At 39.5% G+C, this 22860-nt stretch overlaps 1 protein-coding gene across 2 annotated transcripts in view; it reads right to left on the bottom strand.

Annotated features, from left to right (window-relative positions):
* DSCAM (DS cell adhesion molecule) overlaps positions 1-22860 on the bottom strand; it is a 461329-nt gene that overhangs the window by 139181 nt on the left and 299288 nt on the right. For both annotated transcript variants that reach the window (XM_063345273.1, XM_063345266.1), the window contains exons 9-11: positions 18842-19120; positions 8439-8558; positions 4606-4779 (exon numbers count right to left, since the gene is read on the bottom strand). In XM_063345273.1, coding sequence (XP_063201343.1) covers positions 4606-4779; positions 8439-8558; positions 18842-19120 — 573 coding nt within the window. The remainder of the gene's footprint in view (positions 1-4605; positions 4780-8438; positions 8559-18841; positions 19121-22860) is intronic.

The raw sequence follows: 22860 nt of genomic DNA, 5'->3' as shown, positions 1-22860 counted from the left end.
AAAGAATTTCTTCCTAATATCTAATCTAAATCTACGCTCTGAGTTTAAAACCATTCCCCTCATCCTATCATGACACTCCCTGGTCTTCCTTTACAACATATCATGGATAATTTTTTTTTGCAAACGCAGAATAGGCAACGCCAACCTTACTGATATCTTGTGGGATATATGCATTTTTAATGAGAAATTGGACTAAACAAAGTCGTGCATCTATGTATAAATGCTATTGTTTTCATACAGAAGGAAAAGTAGCAGTTGGACAGACTTCAACATTCCTATATTCTTTATAAGGAATGACATTCCTAAAGACTAAAATAGGCATTTAGAGGCACCCTGGTGAGCAGCGCACAGCAAGTTCTCCATCACGGCTTGCTGGCTTTACTGCAGGTTTTGCAGCAAGGCAAACTCATTTGACTGGCCACATGGGGAGCGTGCCTTTGTCCTGTCCAGATAAAGTTTCACAGAGGGAGCCAGGCATAGACTTCTATCCATTTTCAGAATGAAATGCTGCAGTGCTTCATCCGTATGGTGGGACAACTGCTAGCTAGCAGTGGAGGAAATAGCTTCACTAGATTCAGAATCTCCCTTCATAAGCATCTTTTGGGCTTGTTTGTGTTCATAACGACTATTATCTTTTATTTCTTCTGCAGTAGTAGCTAGTTATGTGATTGGGACCTCTTTGCTCCATGAGCTGTCTGAAGATGGAGAGAAATAAATCTTGCCAGGAAGAGGTCATGTGGACGAGAGGCACCAAAGGAGGCAGAGGCAGCAGAGACACAGGGTGGTGAATTACCACAGTCAAGACCCAAGGTAGCTGCAGAAACAGGGCACTAGACTCACTTTTACACTGTGATCAGGCTGCCTTTCCCAAACAGCCTTTTCTTCTGTTATTCCACCAGCTCTTGTCATAATTAACAATTTTTAAAGATTTAAAAAAAAAAAAAAATTAGAGTGGTGAAATTTAGCATTAAAAGTATTAGCTGAGATTAGGATGTTCCTGCTGGAAGGAGGTGTGGGTCTGACTGACGGCTTTGGCTTTATGTATTAAACACATAATGCAAATAGTTAAGAAGCATATTTGAGAGGAAAATGAATGAAGCAATTCTGTTTTCTTGGCAGACAGGATTTGTTGGAAATGTTATGGTGATCAGATTAAAACCTTTGTCTCCATACTGACATGAAAATAAGTGATGTATTTAGGAAGGGGCAGGGCTAACATGTCTGCCTCCAACAGATTATTTACATAGGAACATACATACCTTAATGAAAGCTTGATTTTAAGAATGGAAATTTTTCACAATACCCTTCTGTTATATATAGCCCCTAAAGTGGAATTAGGAAGTGTGACGTTTATTCAGATGAAGGCAGGCAGGCAGTCCATTTTAAGCAGAAATCTCTTCCCTTGTGACTCCCAGGCAACCTTTAAATAATTTTAGTTCTTCCCTTCATGTTAAAGGCTCATTATCCTTTATAGAAATTCTTTAGAAGTCTTCTCATCCCAAGCACCAGGAGTCATTTCTCAAGACAGCACTAGATTCCTTATTCCAGATCTCTCATAATTTTCTAATATTGTATGTCTTGGTGAATAAGGAATTTGAGAACTACTTATCTTTGCTTCAGAAGAAGAGAAAAAATCACTGATCGTGATTTTTATGTACATTTCTTGAAAAAAAAGGTAGAAGGATAATAGCTCTTAGGTGAAGTTTCTCAGATTTCACGGTTGCCTTTCTAGCCCTGTGGTTCCTGATTGAGCATCAACTCTGTCAGCTCTTTCTTTTCACATTTCTTTTAGAATTCCAGAAGCCTCTTTCTCTTCCTCTCATCTTTTTTCTTTGCACTCCCTTCTCCCAAGCTACCTTCAACCAAGAAGTCGGACCAGTTTCTCTGACATTAAGGTGCCATGCAACAAACACTGAGGCACTAAATAAATGTGTATGTGGAATGACTACTATTTTCCTCTTAGCATTAAGAGTCTCATTAAGCAACGCAAGATGGTTTATAGCTTGAGCTGGCTTTTCACTAAGGAAAAGTCAGTCAATTTTAAAGGTAGTCATGGAAGTATATTAGGTCAATGTTTATTCTGTCCACTCCTGAATTACCAAAATAAAAAAATTGCCTACCCTCTTTTGATATCAAAGGTCAATAGCTTTTCTGTTTAGATTCAAGTGACACTGGAAATTCTGGAAGGGTAAGGCATCCAGTCTCATTTAAGAGATTTGTCACAGGATCTATGAAAGGCAACAAATTATCCAGCAATGTTACTAACAGAGTAGGTGGAAACTTTTATCAAACATGGAGGAGAAGAATAACCCGTCTAGAAGGGTTGGGGCGGTACTGGTAAATTTACAATGACGCTGTCAATGTTTAGCATCTGTATACATGAGGTATGAGTGGTATAAGGGACAATTAAGAAGTGGAATAGGTGGCTGTAAGGGGACTGCTGCCATGTCTTTCTTTCTGAGAGGCAATCTAGTTTTACACTCAGAGATTAAATCCACCTAAGCCAATCTTGGTGCTAATCTTTCTTTATGTTCTGGAAGGCTGTTTCTTACTTACCAACTTTGTTACCCAGAAGTAACTGCCTAGGCCAGGTCTCATCACCTTTGCCTCTGAGTAAAGGTGGCATTTGGAGTGACCTTGTGAATAAGGATCCATTAATTAATAACACAGTGAATTTCATGAAGGAAGCCCGAGGTTTTTATCTAGTAGTAGAACTATCCCTGAGGACTAGGGTCCAGAAAGAAGCTTGTAGGGGAAAGGGAACAGGAACCAGAGCAACCACAGAGAAAAAGAAAACAACAAATACAAGATACAGTACCAGAGAGAATAAGGGCTGGCCCAGGCCCTCACTTTGCAGTCACTCCACCTGACCAGGTGCAAGTATTATGTGCCGCAATCACGCCACCAGAACAGGGGATCCAGCTATAGCTGAAGCCCACCACGGCACACTTCCACTCAAGTCACTCCCCAAAGCAGCTTGTCCTTAATGTGTGCTTGATTAAAGCTAAAGCGCTGCGTCTTCTACGCACGCACCAACACGCTAAGAGCGTTTGCTCTAACAGCCATGCTGGGAGCAGTACGTGTGTTAGTGTGGATGTGTGAGGGTGTACAGACCTGCTTGCCTGCTATCTCAGAGCCGGAGGGGTTTTCATTAGATTCAAACAGCAACTGACTCTCCAGGGAAGCTCCTGCTCCTATTTGATAAGGGATGCTCTTTTATCACACATGAAACTGCATGCATTGATCAGACAGGCAGTGTGCATAGCTGCCAACCAGAGGAAAGCTGTTTTTCTGTAGCATATTACAGCAGTACATTGCTACTACAGTTGAAGATTGGCCCAAAAATGGCCAGTTATGGAAACCACAGGAGCTGGAACTTCTACTCATCCACAGAAAGAAGTATGCAATTAATATACTTGCTTGAGAGGTAGGGATATCATGTTATTTTTCAGAAGACGAAGCCACTATGGTAAATCAGAGTGAAGGGGACATCTGAGGGACTGGGGCTTGCAAATCTGACTAAGCTGACACTCTTCCTTTCAAGGAACTTATTAATTCTCTGACATTACAGCAAACAAACAACACCCCTAAAACTGAACATTAGTGGTCTAAAGTATAGCTCTCCAATGGAGAATAAGTTGGATTTTCCTTCCTTTCAGGAAAAAAAAAAATCTTTTTACTTTCAAGGGCAAACCTTTTTCAAGCTAATTGACATCTCAGAAGTTCAAAGCACTTACTCAGTCTTCAAAAATCCTACAAACATGAAAGTGCATGACTTGGTGACCTCCTTCAATACTGATTTAATAGGTCATCCAGGAACTTTTGCCATGCTGAAGTGTCAATAGTCTCTTTTTTCTCTAGTGAGAAATTATATTAGCTCTGCAGCTTTGTTTTGTCATAATATTTCCTCTATATTCTCAGCTATGCTTGTGTTTGAAGAGGTTATAGCTAACATGCACCTGAAAACTAGATTGCTTTTGTCTCCTGTGCCTAGAAAGTACAGGTTGAGGTCGTTGTGTACGCACTCCAGATTCAACAGAATTAGATGCATTTTCTGAAATCTATCTGCTAGTGGCTAAGTCAAAATAACTACTATGGCTGTATCTATAATATCTTATAGTATGTTACAGCATCTTGTGGTATCTACTGTATTGTACCTATCGTATCTATCTATGGTATCTAGAGAATTGATGAAGCGACTTTTTAATCCATGTTTTCTTCAACTTCGGAGATTTGTAACAGTTGCTGTGGGTATTTCTCCTTTGTTATTGTTTTTTTACCCTTGACCAAAGATTTTTTGTACTTCTACTTCGTTACTCAGCTGTAGCTCATTGACATGATACAAATTTTTGAAAGGAGATCTTAAACCTTTTCATCTTTAAGTCTCCTTTACTCCCTCTACTAAATAATGCTTTTTATTAGCATACTAACTTCCAGGTGTTACCATGTGCAGATGAATTGAATTAAAACATTGAATTAAAACCAACAAAACCAACCTCTTCCCTCCCTCCCCCCCTCCCCTCCCTCCAAACTAAGGATGCAGTAGACAAGCCTTTTTCACTCAATGGAAATATCTGGATCACAGAGAAGTGGGTTGGTTCTTACTTTTAACAGTGAGGTACATGGACTTGCTGACGTCTGCTCCCACATCATTGCTGACCTTGCAGAGGTAGTATCCACTGTCTTCTTCCAGCACATGTTTAATCAGCAAGGAGCCATTTGTGAGAAGCTGGATACGACCGTTCAATGCAATTGGCTGGAACTGAGGAACTCCGGCACCTAAAGGAGGACCCCCAAGGAAATAGGTTAGTTAGTAAGGAAAGTACCTCAGGTTTTTTTTCAAAAATAAGACAGAAACTATAGCTTCCTCTTCTTAGACGCTCAATTCAATTAAAATATGAATGGCTTTTGGTATCATCATAACAAACAGAATGGTTCTTTGACAAAAACGAATTAATTAAATGAAAAGAAGAAAGAATTCTGGAATGTAGCAGTGGCAATAATTTGCCCACGTTAAAGGTAAAGGGGCAAAAGGAGCACGAAGCAGGAGTGGAAGAACCAGGTAGGGGGAGAAAGAAAATGAAGGAGATTTTCAGACCACTCATGGGTAAAAAAGCACATTTGTTGTACATTTAGAGGCTGATAAATTATTGACAATTACAGCTGAACAGTCATACAAATATGCATCCTTAATGCATACACCAAATGAATTTCTTATGACTAAGAGGCACGTCTGTTGTAGTAAACATGGCATGCTCAAGAGACCTCTAGGACCTTGTTTATGAAACTCTGGGTAACTTGGAAAACCACAACAGTGACTGTGTTGCTTGTTTCATCCTACAGCCAACTGACTGATGACATATAAAATCTCTGTTCTGACATGTTTGTAACTGGTATTTATTTGGACTGGGGGGAAAAAAACAAAAACAAAAAAAACAAAGAAAGAAACAAAAAGCTCAGACTACTAATCAGTCATGAGGTACCACGTCTGGCGGTAATATAAAAATGGAAGGTCCATAAAAAGACAGGAAGCCAAAGATTTCTGTATCTGCTTTGGTTTTAAGACAGAACCTGCTTTTCCTTGGAAATTAGATACTGGATGATTTAGGAAATAGGGAACAGGATACTGCCATACTGTCAGCTTGCCATACTGTCCAGAAGTCCAACACAAGTTCAGGTTCTCCAGCGTTAGGGACTCTCTGAGTGTATATTAAGATAAGGTTCTTGTAACAAAGGGTTTTACAACCTACTTTGGCAGCAGAAGACTGGATTTTTCAGGGAAATCATAAGGTAGTCATCTTCAATGGAATTCTCTTATACTACTTTCTGTACACGAAGTTAATATCTGTCAGCATTAATTACTATATGCAGTTGGCTGAGTCAGCCCAAGAGGAAATACGATGAATAAATACTATGGGGAATGATTTAGTATAAAATAGCAAGCTATAACAACCTAGGAATACAACATCTAGAATATTAAAAAAGACCAGATATGCATAATAAAAATCCTTCTGGTCCTAGAAGAGATTGCTTCGGGGACTTACAGTTACACTGAAGGTCTGGTGGCTGATACTGTGAACTTAGAAATGTTAAAAGGATCATGTTTTCACAGAAATCAGTTGTCATTGTTGATTTTTCAACTTATTTCGTCATGTGCATATCCCACTTCCCGCTTTGTCTATTTTTTTTTTCTTTAACAAGCCACTTTTCCTGACATTTAGTTGGAAGGCACATTTATGCTTCACTAAGTCTACCTGTCTGCAGTTGATTGCCCAGGTAGATAGATGCAAGCGCTCACTTCTTATATTTCTTCACATGAAAAATCTGGGGACAATTTGGTGTTCACAGAAGGGAAAGGGCTGATACAGGAGGATAGCTACAACTGGGCAAACTTTTGCATAACAGTTTGCAAAGGCTTCTTACTCTTCACGCACACTGTTCCTGCTATTACAGCCAAAGTCCTTCCTGAGCAGTGACAGCAACTCATCACACACAACTGTACGGATGAATCTGCAAGAGCACTACATGCTCATGAATCACAGACTGGTTGAGGCTGGAAGGGGCCTCTGGAGGTTATGTGGCCCAACCCTTCTGCTCAAGCAGGGCCACCTAAAGCTGGTTGCCCAGGTCCATGTCCAGATGCCTTGTGAAATACCTCCAAGAAAGAGACTACACAACCTCTATGGGCAACTTGTGCTACTGCTCAGTCACCCAGACATTAAAAAAGTGCTTCCTTATACTCAGATGGAGCCTCCTGTGTTTCAGTGTCTGCTCGTTGCCTCTTTAAGTCTGAAGGACTTGAAACAACAGATTCTTGATGATTATGGGGTGTCTGTATTGATCACTGTCATTATTCTTTAGAGAGAGCAAGTCCGTTTCCATTAACTGTCTATCCCGATGTACAAAAAAAATGAACCCTCTTTTTTCTATTTTTCACTGACATGAAAAGCCAATGATGCTAACTTACCTGCAGGTGTACAGATGCCCTTTCTACTCTGTTGTGGTACCTACAGATGAGCTATGATCTGATTGCTTTACTCCTGCTAGCCTCACCTCAGTAATTATTTCAGAATTTGGCATAAATCCTGCTCACAAACCAACTGTATAATGTACGTCTTGAAAGGAAGATGTAGCATATATCCTATAGACCTGTACAGCACCCTAGTTAGACTAGGTATTGAAATTGCAGTCATCCATTAGCAAAATATAGGCTTTTGTAAAAATACTGACCTTTTCACCTAGAGTTATTTTGGCCAAAAAATCAAACTGCAGTTTAATGGCTTTGCCTACACGATGTATCTACTAAAGCTTTCTTTGACTTAAAACTCTCAGAGCTGTTAATGGAAAAACTTAAAAACAGTCACTTGATGGTAGAACGTCACTAAAATCAAACCATTATCCCTTTCTCCTTTATTAAGGTGAGCTGCTTATCTCTGCAGTTAATCACAACTCAGCTAGCTTGGCTTGGCCTCCTCCTTCAGCACACAAACACAACAAAACAGAATTACTTCTTTGTGACATATATTCATAATTAAAAACACATAGACCATTGAGGTTAATGGCATTTGGAGCTCTGCACCCTTCTTGCCACAAACCAGAATGTATTAATAAAAGCAAAAATAGTCTTTAACATGAACATTTCTCTTCCTTCACCCCTTTTCTTTGAATATAATTTGGACTTATACCCTAAGAAAACCAAAAATGACATGACATAAGGATTTCTTCTCAACAGCACCTAGTTTTGCTTTTTAAACAGTTAACTCATTTAGATTGCATACAGAGTTTGGAGAGTTTGGTTTTTTTGCTGCAACCTACCAGAAGACAACTGACCAGAAGACGCAATCTAGCCGGCAGCACATTTTAATTAAAAAGCAGTCAATTTCCTATGGTTACTGAGGGTCAAGTGGAGCCAGTTTTAATGCTCTGTTACATGTGAAGAAAATGTTAAGGCATTATGTAAAGCGCATACTGAATTACTGCTTATGCTAATGCTACCTGACCTTTCTTCTCTGCTGAAAAGATACGATTGGCTATGTTATCATGGATTTTGAAGCCGGGGCGGGGGGGAAATCAGCCAAATGCTGCTGGTGAACCTTCTTCTGAGGTTGTTTAGATTAAACCAGTGTCTCTTTTCTCTCAGCTGTCCATTTCATCACTTGCCCGCTAAGGCCGTAGCTAACACAGGCACACATTCACAGCTTCAGGACACCTCTAAGGCAGACCAAAAGCCCACCTAGATCAGCCTTGCGTCTATGACAACGGCCAGCACCACATGTTTAGGGAAATGACAGAAGAACAGTATAAACATGACTGATACTTCCCTTATTGCACCCTGCCAGCCTCCGACAATATGGAGATTAAACCAGCAACTTACAGGTGAGCGAGCCGTTACTAAACCAGAATTAATCTGTCCCCAGTGATCACTAGGGGAATCCTACCTTTTGAGTACTTCCAGACAATGGTAGGAACAGGATAACCCTCTGCAGAGCAGTTGAGAATTACAGCTTTTCCATAGATCCCATCCTGGTCGCTGGGCTGAACCACAAACCTAGGGGGCACTGTGGAAGGAAACAAAAGGAGCCATGAGAATTTGTGCAACTAATCAGGTAGCTCAAAATGGCTATTTTGGGCCATTTTGAGGGAAGCAAAAATTGAAACCAGCTTTTTGATAATCCAGTGACATAGTAAAGTTGATTGTACATGATTATTTACTTTCTGTGCACAATCTCAATGTATTTCTTGCCAGGCACAACAAAAGCACTGTTCTTGCTAGTATACAAAAATAAGCTAACAAAAATATCTCCTCAGGAGAGGTTATAAAATGGAGTAACAGATAAATAAAACTGTCATGGTAACAAAAGAAATGATTTCTAACAAAAGGAGAGGTTTGGCAGGTGTCTAAGAACAACTGAAATTTTCTGTGTTTGTTTTTTATAACAGTGAACTAGCAAGCTTTAGAAAAAGATGATTTAAATTATGTAGCATAAATAACCTTAAAAAATAACAGTTTTTAATATCAATAAAATCACTTCATATTAAAGTAACAGTTTTTAATATCAATAAAATCACTTCATATTAAAATGACGGTGTTTGAACCATAAATTCTGATAGGACTTTTCTTTCCAAAATCCATAGAAAGGTTCAACGTAATTTGCTTGCATTAAGTTGAAGAGGATAAGTCTTGTTGGAAATGGATGTATGTGCATCAATGCACATTGATGCACTATTATTAGACTGTGTATTATTCTAAAGCAGCGTTAAAACCACTGCAGTGAGTCTTCCAGACATAAGCAAGTACTTATATATTTATACATAAATAAAATAAGAGCAGCTCATCTCAAGGAAAAGCTCTACATGTTCCAAATACAGATACACAGTGAAGAAAACTTGTGACAATGCTAGACCTAGAGTTTACCACGAAGGCCTGATACTAAATGTCAAGGTCTCAATATAACCTGCAGGTTTATCAAAAGTTTGAAAGAAAAGCTAAAAACTGTGAAGAATGTTGGAAGACCCACAAAAGTTATTGAATATTAAAGGTGCTTGATGGTTTGTTAAACTCAGTTAAGGTCACAGATTTTTGTTGACCTCCTGTTCTTTGTCTCAGAACATGAAGAAGTAAATACCTGAGAAAAATAAATTATTCATGCCCTTATCGCACATGTTATTCTTTTTGTCATTTCTTACAGTGCAACAGAGAAAATGTAGTAAAGTGATTGAGTCTGTGACAGGTTTTTTTCCTCTCAGATCAAGTACAGCAACACACTCAGATCTAATGCAATAAAGGGGAAATCCTGATAGTTCCTTGCTTTCCTCTGCCCACCACAGTGTATCCACACGAGGACACAGGCCCAACCTCATGGGTTCACAGCACCGTGGGTCCAGCCAGTGCTAACTTTGTCTGAAAGCTGGCGGAGAGAGAACACAGGGCCCAACCATTCCTCCTTGCTCTGACCCAAACTCCCATCAGACCCCACCACCTGCCTCTCCAGAAGTGGCAGAAATTAAGAAAGGAAGTATGGGAGAGGGCTGTAGCATGAGGAAACATAGAAGGGGATCATCAGTACAGTGACTATTTGCCCTGGGGCCTGAAACATCTCTTAATGGCCACGAATATAGTACTAATTATACACCAGAAAAACTGTGGCCGAAGCACAGCAGCAGCACCAATGCTATAATACATGACTTTAAAGTTTTTTTCAGTATTAACGCTCTCATAATTTATGCAAATAGCACCTCCCATTATACCAGAGAGTCCCAAGCTTTCCTTAAGGAGAAACTTGAGCTGCCAGTGTTGGTATGGACAGGAGTGCTAAAAGTTGGAGGTATCTAGACACACTCTCTCCAGCTTCAGAGAAACCTCCTCACAACGGCTCGAGCCTTTCTCCCTGTGCCTGCATAATCCAGACTCCCTTCCAACTTTCTCTTTCCACCTTCATAGATACAACTGTTTTTCAAAAGAGGAGAACAATCTTCTGGAAAGCAACGAATCCTTTAACTGGACCTTTTCCTCATTGAATCATAGAATCATAGGGTTGGAAGGGACCTCTGGAGATCATCTAGTCCAACCCCCCTGCCAGAGCAGGGTCACCCAGAGCAGGTTGCACAGGAACACGTCCAGGTGGGTTTGGAATGTCTCCAGAGACGGAGACTCCACCACGTCTCTGGGCAGCCTGTGCCACTCCTCTGCCACCCTCAGGGTAAAGAAGCTCCTCCTCATGTTTAGATGGAACTTCCTATGTTCAAGTTTGTGCCCATTACCTCTTGTCCTGTCGCTGGGCACCACTGAAAAGAGCCTGGCCCCATCCTCCTGACACCCACCCTTTAGAGTATTTATAAGTGTTGATAAGGTCCCCCCTCAGTCGTCTTTTTTCCAGACTGAAGAGACCCAAATCCCTCAGCCTTTCTTCATAAGAGAGGTGCTCCAGTCCCCTAATCATCCTATAGCTATAATGCAAAGATGTTTATTGCCTAACGACGTACAAACTAACAGCAACAAAGGTAAGAGACACATTTGTACTAGGAGATATATTTACTGCTGTCAAACATTTCAGTTTTCCAAATAGCTGCCATACTGACAAACATATACCTTATGTTATGTTAATTCATGATAGGTAAGCATCAAACATGAAATCCCAGCAACAGCAGCTTTGGGCAATCACCTACCCTGTTCTAATTATCTGCTCAGAGAAGATGTTTGCTTCAGTAGCTCTTTTCTCACCGTTCTGTGTTCATTTTATCACCAAACACAAAAGGAGTCCCAAGCACTTATTTACCAAAGAAAATGAAAAGTACAATTAGTTGCACAATAGGTTTGATTTTATACGACCCAGCACGGTGGCATCACCTTGTTTCACCTCAGTAACTAAGTAAATTTGTATTCACGACTTCTGAAAGATCAATTATAAGCTGCTTATCCATAAAGAGGGTCGACAAAAAAACCCCAAAAAAACCACAAAATAACCTCAGTTGTATCAGTCTTACAGGTGAATGATTAAAAATGCAATGGAGTGACTAATAATTACTGGCCACCTCTACCACTGAAAAATGTGAGGAGTATAATGTCTTTTAAAATCTCTCTTACAATACAAAACTTTTGTAACTTGTGTTATTTCCCTGCTCTTTGAAAAACATTTTCTTTATAGTCTTCATTTCCTATGGATGACACAGGCAAGAAATGCTGATTTTTCAGGAAATAATTTATTATATTAAATGGGTAGGTATATGCAGAAGGTTCTGGAAAAGTTAAGCAAGATTGCCTAGTACAGAATAAAGGCAATCAGCCTTTAAAATACTATTTGCATTAAAGTTATTTGTTAAAATAAAATTTTTGTCTAATCCCTTCGGGCGTATATAGAGAAAAATGGACAGGTGCCAAGTGTAAATACTGTTTGAGCATTTCTGTGGAAATGCTTCCTTCCACGTCTTTAATGAACTCATGGAGACATTCCTGATGTCTTCTGCCTTTAACGCTGACAAGCTCTGAACAGGGTTTTTTCTCATATTGATTTCACTGTATTTTGAGTATATATGAAACATAAGGTTTTGCTCAGCTGTTCTTGTTATTCTCATTTTTAATCATTACTTTCCGTGCAGAGTGATACCTGTGGAAATAAAATTTTGCCATATAAGCTCCAGAACTAGGTGTATGTTTAGCAATCATATGGTTTCCTTGTACTGCTCCATAAACAAAGTGTGTTTCAAACTTGGCAAAAACTCTGCCCACATCCAGTAACAGAAACAATTTCAATAATCACTAAAGCTTTGGCCTTCCTTTAGGACTACTTATAAAAGTGCCAGCTGCTGCTGTGATTTTGAAGACTTGAATCCTTGACGCTTAGTCTCATGATTGCCAGTAAAAATCAGAAAAAATGCTACAGCAAAACAAAATTATTCATTCAATGACTTTTCAATTGATTCTGTATTGCTGTCTAGGTAAAACCACAGGATTTTTCTTCCTCTAGAAATGATTAAAAAGTAAACAGAGGAGACCTCCACATTTTAATTCGTCACTGATAGTTTGCTTCTCGATTTTACTTTAAACAAATAACCACTTCAATGCTATGTGCTATCACACTTTGGAAGACAATGCATTTAACTATTTGATTTGGATTTTGATATTTAGCTTTAGATTATAAAGCTACATTCACTTTTTTGTTATCTTTCAGAAATTCATTAGCTCTTAAAGAAAATTTGCTTAGTAAGAATTTAACAAAGTTAATTTGTCTGATATGCTTAAGTAGAGTTAATGGAGAAAAGAAAGCAATTAGTTCTCCTCCTCTCTCTTTAGTTGTAAAGGCGTGGGCCCCCTCTGCCCCGTTAGAAGTGAAACACTCTGAAATAGCTCACGAATATGACTGAGCAGTTCTACTTTTATTACCACCCTTGTTTCAGCAGCACAGTCCCTTGAGCCCATAAAGGAGGGCATTTGAAATTGCTTTAACAGTGAGTTTCTGTTAGGCTCTCTCATTTAATTCATCCCACGGATCCGTGATGAGAAATGAGCTGTTGAATTGTTTAGTATATGAGCAATAAGTTGACAGACGCAAACTATTTAATGGCTGAACGCAAAGGACCTAAAAAAGGTGTTTTCAGTCAATATTATGACTAGCAGTCTCAGGCTCTCACAAAGGAAAGACAAAGGATGAGAGCAATCAGAATAGGATGTTGAAGATAACATGAATGTCATAGTGCCGTTTTAAGGGAAGGAAAATGCTTTTATTATCTCCTCCTGTGAAATAATTTTGATAAGATGATAAAATACGAGTTGGTAGCCTAAGAAGATACTGTTTACCAGTGTCATCGTTGCTCGCAATGATGAACTTTACAAGCCACTAACTAAAATCAATTTATGAGTACGTGCTAACATTCCCCAATTTAATTTTGCTTTGTGTAAATCCAAGAATCCTTTCTGACTGTGTTTTATGCCGGGGACCAGATGACAAAGTCACACACTCCTTCCTGGACTTCAAATCTGTTAAGTGCTTCTGGCTCCCAAGTACTGCGATTAGTACATCACACTGGAGAGCAATTCTGAAGGCTCCTAACACGAGCTCCTCTGGTGGGCTTCTAAGTGAGTTAAGAAATAATCTATGACATTGGCCCAGAATACAATGTTTCATTTTCACATGGAATATTTGTACTTTACATTTAGATCATACTGTCAAAATGATGGAAGAAATTTAATCAGCCAAAGCAACCATTGATGTATTAATGAATGAGATCATTAAACACTGTACTTTAACAAAGATGAACAGTTATTAAATTTGGTCATTGGACCTACGGGGTCGATTTAGCTGGTTTAGTGAAACCATTTGCTATGCAGTTCAAGAAAAAAGATGTACTTTTGCAAAATGAGACAGTGCCTAGTGGTTTGTGTTGATCAGGTTTGTCTAATGAGAACATTAAATAGGAAGTGGATCATTCAAGAATAATCTTGAAAGCTGAAGTGTAAACACCAGCAAAGAAACTAAATTAGTTTTGACACCAGCTGCAACCATAAATCTTCTCCACCTGCTTTTCTATCACAAACTGTGTTTGCTGTATCACACCAGCACCACCACCAAACACCAGGAAGCAGACGGATAACCACTTACTATCTGGAAGATTCAAGGCTCAGGGACTCCTCATTGGGTGCCTAACTATCTAATGATATTCGACATTCCTGGTAAGTGCAAAATGAAAACACATTTACACTTAATGCACTAAATGCATTAAGGGGGGTTATTAGGTATTTAAAGACCTTATCTCAATTTTAACTTATGATGTGTTCACTAGCAGGAATTTTAAAATCACGATTTATGCATCCACTACTATCTTTGAATTCTCTTTTCTGTCAGTATCTGAAAAATTTTGAACTCATAATACATTTATCAGCTTTTTCTTTTTGGTTACCAATTAAAATCTTTTTCACTGCTTTTTGTTACATAATTACTTCATTCCCATTTTACGAAACCCTACAGAAGTGAATAACACGTGATAAAGTGCATATAGGTTTTTAATCATTCTTTAGAAGACAGCCCTAATTAGTAAAACCTTAATTAATTCTGCATGATGATATAAGTAGTTGACAGAGAAGATATTTTCCTAATTTCTATGGATGGCTTTCATGACACAATCCTGTTCTTTCCTTTTTCTTAATCTAGCAAACCAGGAGTGTGACAAGAAATAAAATAACCAAAATAATAATGATTTATGAGTTTTTGAGAAACCTTTCTAGCTTGCAAATGTTTGATGCATTTACAGAGGAACTGCAGACCAGGATCTGGCAGAGCACAAGATTTTGAGAAAGAAAGCCCTGTTTTCACTCACCTGGACTGCCTACCTGCAGCGCCTAGATGCAGTGAAGATGGTGGGCTTCTCCCAGTGGCTGATTATGAGTTTTTAAATGATATTCTGCAAACACTAGGACTCATCAAGCCTGCTTTTCTGTGCTTTTTTCTGTGGATTTGCATCTTGTGTTTGAGTACAGACTCCAGTTGGAGCATTTCTTGTGTTTGCAGAGGGTTCTCCGGAGTCGAGTCCCTGGTGTTGTCTAATATTACACTCAGTAAAGATGTTTCTAATCACCTCTTTTCATTAAGTTTTTAGGCTTTCAGCTCCACTTCCCCTCTTCCAATTTGTCTGAAATTGGTACTAACAGGTCTATGTCCAGAGCATGTGACTGTCTCATTTCCAGGTCCTCACCAAGAAACCCATGGCAGAGAGACCTGAGATTGCCCTCAAATCTCACCCAGGGTTGCAAGGCTGCTCAAAAGCTTTCTCCTCTCACTTTCTTTCTCTCAGCAAGCATCTTCCATCTCCTATGTGATGCTCTGAGAGGAAACTCTGTGGAAGCTGGTCATCTTACTCTGATATTTAAGGCAGAGAAAATCCAGCCTTGCTAGGCAGGTACTTTTAGGGTTCCTTATTGCCGCTTGGTTGCTTTTATAGACCACAAAATAACAGGAAGAGCAGTGAAGACTCACCACAAGGTACCCACAGATTTTAAAAGCCCAGTGCTTGTTTTTCTTTGCCATTTAATACTCCTGGTAAAATGACAGTGCAGCTTAGATATGAAAAATAATATTTGCAGGAAGAATATAGGAAATCTATTAAGCAGACTTAAAATAACAGAAAAATATGAATGCTAAAAGATAGTAGATACACGTGATCTGACAGAAAATATTGAGGAAAAAAGTCTTAAATTGTAAAGCCAAATAATTTATGTGGCTGTATGAATTCTGCAGAATTTTGTGTACTCACCTGTAGTTAAAATGTAGCAACAAGCAGCTGGCCTGTGTTTCTTCATTTGTCTTAGGAATGGACTGGATTTAGATTCTACTTCTAAGTCTACCCATGTACTGTAAAATGATACGGACTCCCACTTACTTTGGAAACATGATAGCCTTTATTGTTTTTAAGTCTACTTTTAAAATTAATACAAGGACAGATAAGGAAAAAGGAACTTCATGGGGAACAGTCATGTTTCCCTTTACTTTCCTCTCCCGTTCACTGCCTGCTCTCATATCAAAATACACACACTTCACAGAAATAAGATATTCCCAGAACACATTACCTGACATTTAAAAAAGCCAACACTTAAGTTTAAAGCACGCTGCTGAGAAACCATCACACAATGCGGATTAGAAACAAGAGGAGTTTAAGCACCATTTTGTCTCCTTTTATTTGGAGAAATACCACTTAGTTGATTTAGAAAAATATTATGTTTCAGTTATATGGCACCTATGAACAAAAAGATGAGGAGGGATCAGAAAGCCTGAAGAAGAGACAGACAAGAGGAAATCAAGTCTTTACTTAAATGTGTATAGGTCAGGTTGGATGCACACGAGTGGTGACCAACAGCGACTCCCTGACGGCTGTCTGTCTTCTGACCTATGTGGAATGAGACAGCTGAAGCAGTTCAGTATAAGGAAAAGAGGTCAGTCCAGGGTTTCAGCAGAAAATTCAGGTCAAACATCATATTATATTTTCCCCTTTCCCTCTGAGTGAGAACTATTATCCCAGATGCATACGCAAAACTGATTAAGACATTACCATTTAAATTGACATAGAGAGAGAGGAGAGGAGAGAGGCTTAAAGGAGGCTGCTGCAGAGCGCTAGCTGGCCAGAAAGATAAGCAAGAGGGGAAGAATGAAGTAGCCCTCATAACCTCCTAAAAAGTTGCAGGACTAGGACTCCAGAGGCTCCAAGCTGCTGAGTAAAACAGCTTGAAAAGCTACCCTCTATCGTGCCCATGGGTTTATAGGGATGCCCTCCAGGTACACGCACCCAACAGCTGTCTTCTCACTGCTGGGGCAGAGCCCTCATCAGGAGGTGCAATTAGAGCAGCAACACACAAGGGGAAAATAGAGGTGTTGATGTCAGCGGTGTGACAGGGGTGCGAGAGCAGGCTCTTCACGATTCCTCCCCTAGACAAGGAGGGAAAACAAATTAATGTCACACAAGGCAGCAACAGGCAGGCATGGCCAGACAAGGTCTTGCCAGAAGAGAAATTGCCCACCGACAGCAGGAGGCAGGGACCCTGCAGTCCAGGCAAGGCAGGGATGTCGTTTGGGGAAGGCAGGGCTAGCCCCGATCAGTGGGGTACAGAGCAGAAATCCCTACACGTGGGCTCACTTGAACTGTTATAGCCTCATGGACCTCGGCGCTGAAAAAAGGACAGACAGTGTTTGCAGAGAGCTAATTTTCAGTAGTACTATCTATGTCGACTTTTTTTTTTTCTTCTTTTTCTTTGGAAGATCACCCCTGTTTTGATGAAACATCTATAGGAACCTGCACAGAGTTGCTGAAGTGATTCATTCCCTTCACTTTGAGCACTGAGTATGACTGCAAATCAGGTACGACCTCAGCTGTTACTGGACGCAGCGTTTCTGCGTAGGGCAGACATAACCAGTGGACTCTCTGTTGTGATGGGAGATTGTCAACTTGCCCTTCCCCGGGAAAAGAGAAGGTGAGGAAAACCTTTTACTGTTAGAATGATGGACAGGGTTAAAAGCTAACAGAACAGCTTAGGAAAAGAATAATTAAATGCATGTAATTAATTAAACCGCTTAATTTAAGAATTACTGGATAGATGGGGAAAGTAATAGACATCTGTACTGAATAGTACAAGATTAAAAGCAGTGATCTTCTTTTTTTCAAATCATTAAAGTAGTATTCACATCAAAACTAGTGAAAAAGCAATGGCCCTCTTTGCCACTGAATTTTGATAATACCAGCATTAAAAAAATAAGCATACACATTCTATAAGTGGAAAAGTAGGGAATAAAACATTAAGGGTAGTCCTCGGACAATAGAAAGATTTGACTTAAAAGCTAAAAAGCTGTTCTGCGAGTTTTGTTTCAAATGAGTTTTTGAGGGATAAAAAAAGCCTGGAAAACGTGGCAAAAAACCCTGGGTGGTTTTAGGATTTGTCTTGGTAAACTTATGGAAGGGGATATAAGATGTAGTGGTCCTCAATGGGCAGAAATAACGAAGGTCACTTGCAGTAGTACAGTATGTGCCCTCTTTCTCTGAGGAGTCTAATGGCTTGATAGTAAGAGGGAGATGGTGGAGAGGGAAGAGTATAACTGTCTTATTTTTTAAAAATGAAAATTTAAAACACTTTGAAAAACTTTAAGAAAGAAAAGGAAGCAATTTTGTTTTGCTGAAGTTGTGCACAGTAAGTTTGAAAATGTATCACAAGGCATAATCTCTAGGGAACTTGGCTAAGGTGTGAATTGAAAGGCAAAAGCTATTGAAGGCAAGGTATCTCTCTAAAAGGACTTTTCCACATAAAACATTTCCTAATTGAAACTACACTCACCTTTATTTCAAGGCAAAATATTTTCATGTCAGCATAATAAATCATAATACTAAATTGTGCTAATCGCGTAACAAACAAATAAGAAAAAGAACAAAAACATGATAACGGGGGAGAGGCTTTTCCCCGTGAAGCCAACATCAATGCTTTGCTTTTCTACGATATAATGTTATATGAGAGGCTGATCTAAATAAAATTTGGGGATAATCAGACTAAAACAATAACAGAGAGGAATTTGATACCATTTCAAAGACTTGATCCCAATGAATGGGCTTGTGCTTCACAAATTTTCCAGGAAGTCAATCCTGTGGCTCCCCCATCCACCCTGTGCACTCCAGTGTTGTTGATTACTTTCGAGACTTTTAGATAGAAAAAGTCACATTAGTTTTTGTGATTCATTGCTCTGTGTGCTCTCTGTTATGAGGAGAGGGATTACCATATTTTCCTTTTTCATACTTCCCATCAAACAGATGTCATTACAAAATACTGATGAATTCTGCTTAATTGGTGCCCTTCAAACTAATTACATCTACTTACCTCTCACGATTAATTGGCTTTGGTGCTCCACAGCTGCTGCATCATTTCTAGCTATACAGGTATAATTCCCGTTGTGCATCAGCGAAAGATTAGAAATCCTTAAGGAGCTGGTGAAGTCGATGTTGTCAATCGTCACCCCAAGGCTGGCTGGGATCGGCCTGCCGTCCTTCTGCCAGGTGATTGTGATGGGCAAATCCCCGGAGACCACCACACAGGGAATGAAGACCCGCTGCCCAATGGAGAACCGCGGGAACTCAAAAGGCTGAATAAAAGGCGGAACTGAAACAAAAAAGGCAAGAGGAGCTATTGCAGTTACGGTCTCCTTTCTGAAAATATCATAATGGAACAGATGTGCAGTGCTGAATACGTAAAATCAACACCTTCGACAGCCATAGAGCATTGTTCAGCTAAAAAAACCCACATCTTTTGCAAATACCTTTTTTTTTATTGACTTCCCAATGCATAACCAGAGCTCAGGAGCAGTGAAGTCCCTGACTCCTAGAGGAGACACCAGACACCACTGGCAGAGTCCTGCAAGAGTATTAAGCATCTCTTCAAGAAATCATACTGCCATCTCAGGACTCACCAGGATTTTCAGCAGCAGGATGCCTGAGGAAGACCTCAGCAGCTTTCAAGGTCTGGTATGAGCACTTTGCTTAGGGTCATGGAATAAATTTGGATGAGGCTCCAGCTTTGCCTCTGGGACATGATGAAAGGGAGCGTAAGCTTCTCTAACTGCTCCTGGTGCTGATTTCTCAGTGTTTCAAGTCACAATTCACAGAAAGATTGGGTAGAGGTAGGAAGTGAAAGGCATATACAGTACTTGTAAGACAACAAATTAAGTTAAAACTGTTTTCTAAACACAGGGCCAGTACAAGACATAAACTCGCAAGCTGGCATTTAATTCCTGATATGCATATTTTGCTTGGCAAATCGTTTGGGTTTTTTTTTTTTAACATATAATTCTGTGGCTGAACCAAAAAACATAAACAAAATGCTCTTGTTTTCTGTCATAGGGAAGAAATCCACTTTTTAGAAAACATTTTGTTTTCAGGTATTTTTAAGAAAAACAAAAGAAATGGTAGGTTGGATTTTATAAACCAAGCAAGAACTGATGGGGGTGCTTCACTTTCTCCAGGTTGCGGTTGGAACATTTATTAACAATTTGGTAAATCTGGAGTCAAATACCTACCCAGATGAAGGAACTGAAATCTCCTCCCATTCTCAGGGGAGCACTCTAACAGCCAGGGCACTGATCTAAGACAGGTTTCTATCAATCACTCCTGAAAAGACTATAAAACCAACTTTGCAAGCAGTACTCAAATACTCATTTATCAAAAGAGAAGGTTCCTAGGGGTTATGTACCTTAGATATAGGAGTGCATTTCCCTACTCTCGCCTGAGAGATTACTTATATGTAGTCTGTAGTACATTTGAACATCTTTAACCGTAAAGATTGAAGGATGCCCATAGCAGAACATTTATACTGCTGTATATTAGCTAGCTTCAGAAGAAAATGGAGTTGGTGGCTTTATCTAATTGTATTTCTTTTGTCCTTTCTCCCTTTAGCAAATCTAAGGCTGGTTTTTTGCCCCAGAACTGAGGCAGAAAAGAAACAGAAAAACTCTTTAAAGTGGTTGCAATATATGCTAGCCCACTGACTTCCCCAGCAGCAGTTTTGCCAGCGTCCTATTTTTGGGATGCAGGGATAGGTATTTGTGACTATGGTAGTTCAGTTGAATATGTTGGCTGCTCTTCCACCAGGAGTAAGAAAGTTTGTCATTAAGGAAGCGATACCAAACCCCGCAAAAGGCAAAGGCATTGTTCAAAGGCACGTTCAAATGCTAGTGTACATGCACATCACGGTGCACAAATCAGATATATTAACTCCACTGTTTCTGTCATAGCTGTTTGATGCCATTTGATGAGAAGTTACGACCATGTGCAGCTGCCACAGAGAGGTAACATCGGGTGCAGGGTACCACAGCTCATCCTTACAGGCTTTCCCTGACTTCTTCCGAGAGCGTCTCGCTGTCTGCGGCTGTGAGAAGTGCCGCTGCAATCAATTTTTCTCACACGCTGTAATGCCTTTTCCTGACTGCCATCTCTCAGATCACTAAAACCTGTCCTGTTGCGTTTTGAAAATCTAGTAGATCAGGCATACAGAAAAAAGAAACTCGGTATAAATTACTGTGGTTTGTTTGAACTTTGAGCACTGGAAATTAACTGCTTTTTCAGTTGGGGACCTAGTGTCACAAAGTGAGGCAAAATGTCTGCCTGCCTCTTCTAATTACCTTAGCTCAGCTAACGCATTCCCACCAGATATTTTGGTTTCTTTGTACATCAGCAGGAAAAGGCCAGATTTCTCCTAGCATTTATTGACAAGCAGTTTAGCATAAGTGGGAATGAGAAATTTTTAAAATGAGACTGTCAAAAGGTTTTGACATAACCTTTCCCCTCGATGAGCACGAATATCTGCTAAATGCCAAGTGCCCCTCTCCTCCCCTGCTTACTGTGTTGGCTAGCACATTTCTGCCCAAATCTTTCTCTTAGTCTCAGGCATCATTACTGAAAGATATGCTAAAATTCACAACAGGGTGGCAAATTGCTTCTGTATTTTCTGCTGAGCGTGTAACAAATTTGAACCAATCTTTCACGAATGAAATGATATCAAAAGTCAGACACCGTATTGCTCAAGGATTATTGCATGCATCCTCACTCTGCGCCTCCCCGCTGAAGAAAACAGGGAGCAAGATCACTAGGTCACATTGAAGTATTTTTCAGAAAATATTGATTTGCAAGGCTGCATTTACCAACTCTAAAATTTAAGTAGCAGCCTGCAGAGCATTTCAGAAATTGGCTAAAATATTTATAGACAGCACATTTTCCCTCTACTGAGGTCTTTAAGATACAGAGGAAACCAACATTTATCTCTGCTTCATAAAATATAATGTATATTCAACCTGCAGCAGCTTGCAGTCCTGACAAGGAGCTTATTTTAAAAAACAGTGTGTAATTTAAAATCAGTACTTTAAAAAACTAAATAGTCCAACGATAACTTTGAATTATTGAAAAATCTTTTTCAGCTACAGTATTTACCAGTTTTTGGCTGACCTAACATAGCAGATAAATTATATTCCTGATAGTTTGAAGAAAAGAACAATCACAAAGAAATCACTTATTAAAAACATAGACTAAAACACACCTGAAGCTGGGCAAATAACTTCTGAAATGCAAAGGTTTCACTATATACCTGTATCTATCTCTGAAGCAAAAAGTTGACATATATCTGTGACAGAAGAAAACATCAACCTTGATTAACCAGCACGTGGGTTGGTTTTTTGCGAATTAAAACTGTATCATTGCCGAACAGCACTAGGGAGGGATGTATACTACCTTAACTCTGAGAGAGAAAAGCTACAGTAGGACAAATGTATTTAAAATGCGTTAAATACTTCAAAGCGCGTTGAAGTATTTTCCTTTCCCATAGATGGTTTTAGTTTGACCATACTTCAGAGATTGTATTTGATTTTTTTTGTTAAATTATGATATTTTGTATATAAGGTGCTACATGTTAACAGAGAGAGGGCTGTATGTGTATGTGTGCTTGGGTATACGGAAGGGATGTTTCTTCCTCCACCTACAATGGGCAAAAGGGTGAAAATCTTTGCTTCATGCAACGAAGTGCAATGTCTTGGGAATGCTTTATTGATGAGTGCTTGAATTAAGTGTCTATTTAAGAAGAGGAGCATGGGCCAGCCTCATTAGTGCTAATGCAGGAAGATTTAAATTATGTTTTTGTGCCCTAGCAAGGTCTTCTGTACCTCTGGGAGATTACTGTAAAGGAGGGCAAGGAGGGCTTCTGCGCTGCTCTCCATTAGCAGAGGAACATCTTTAATTTCTTGCCCTTCATTCCATGGGAGTTATTTTGGAAGAAACTACTGAGATGATTCACTAAAACCGAGTATCCTGCAGATAGCCTGTCTCCTGCAGCAGCCTTGTGAACATGGTGTTCCTCTC

The sequence above is a fragment of the Chroicocephalus ridibundus genome, chromosome 1 (assembly GCF_963924245.1).
Source record: "Chroicocephalus ridibundus chromosome 1, bChrRid1.1, whole genome shotgun sequence".
Taxonomy (NCBI): domain Eukaryota; kingdom Metazoa; phylum Chordata; class Aves; order Charadriiformes; family Laridae; genus Chroicocephalus; species Chroicocephalus ridibundus.
This window is presented reverse-complemented; position numbering and strand designations above follow the sequence as displayed.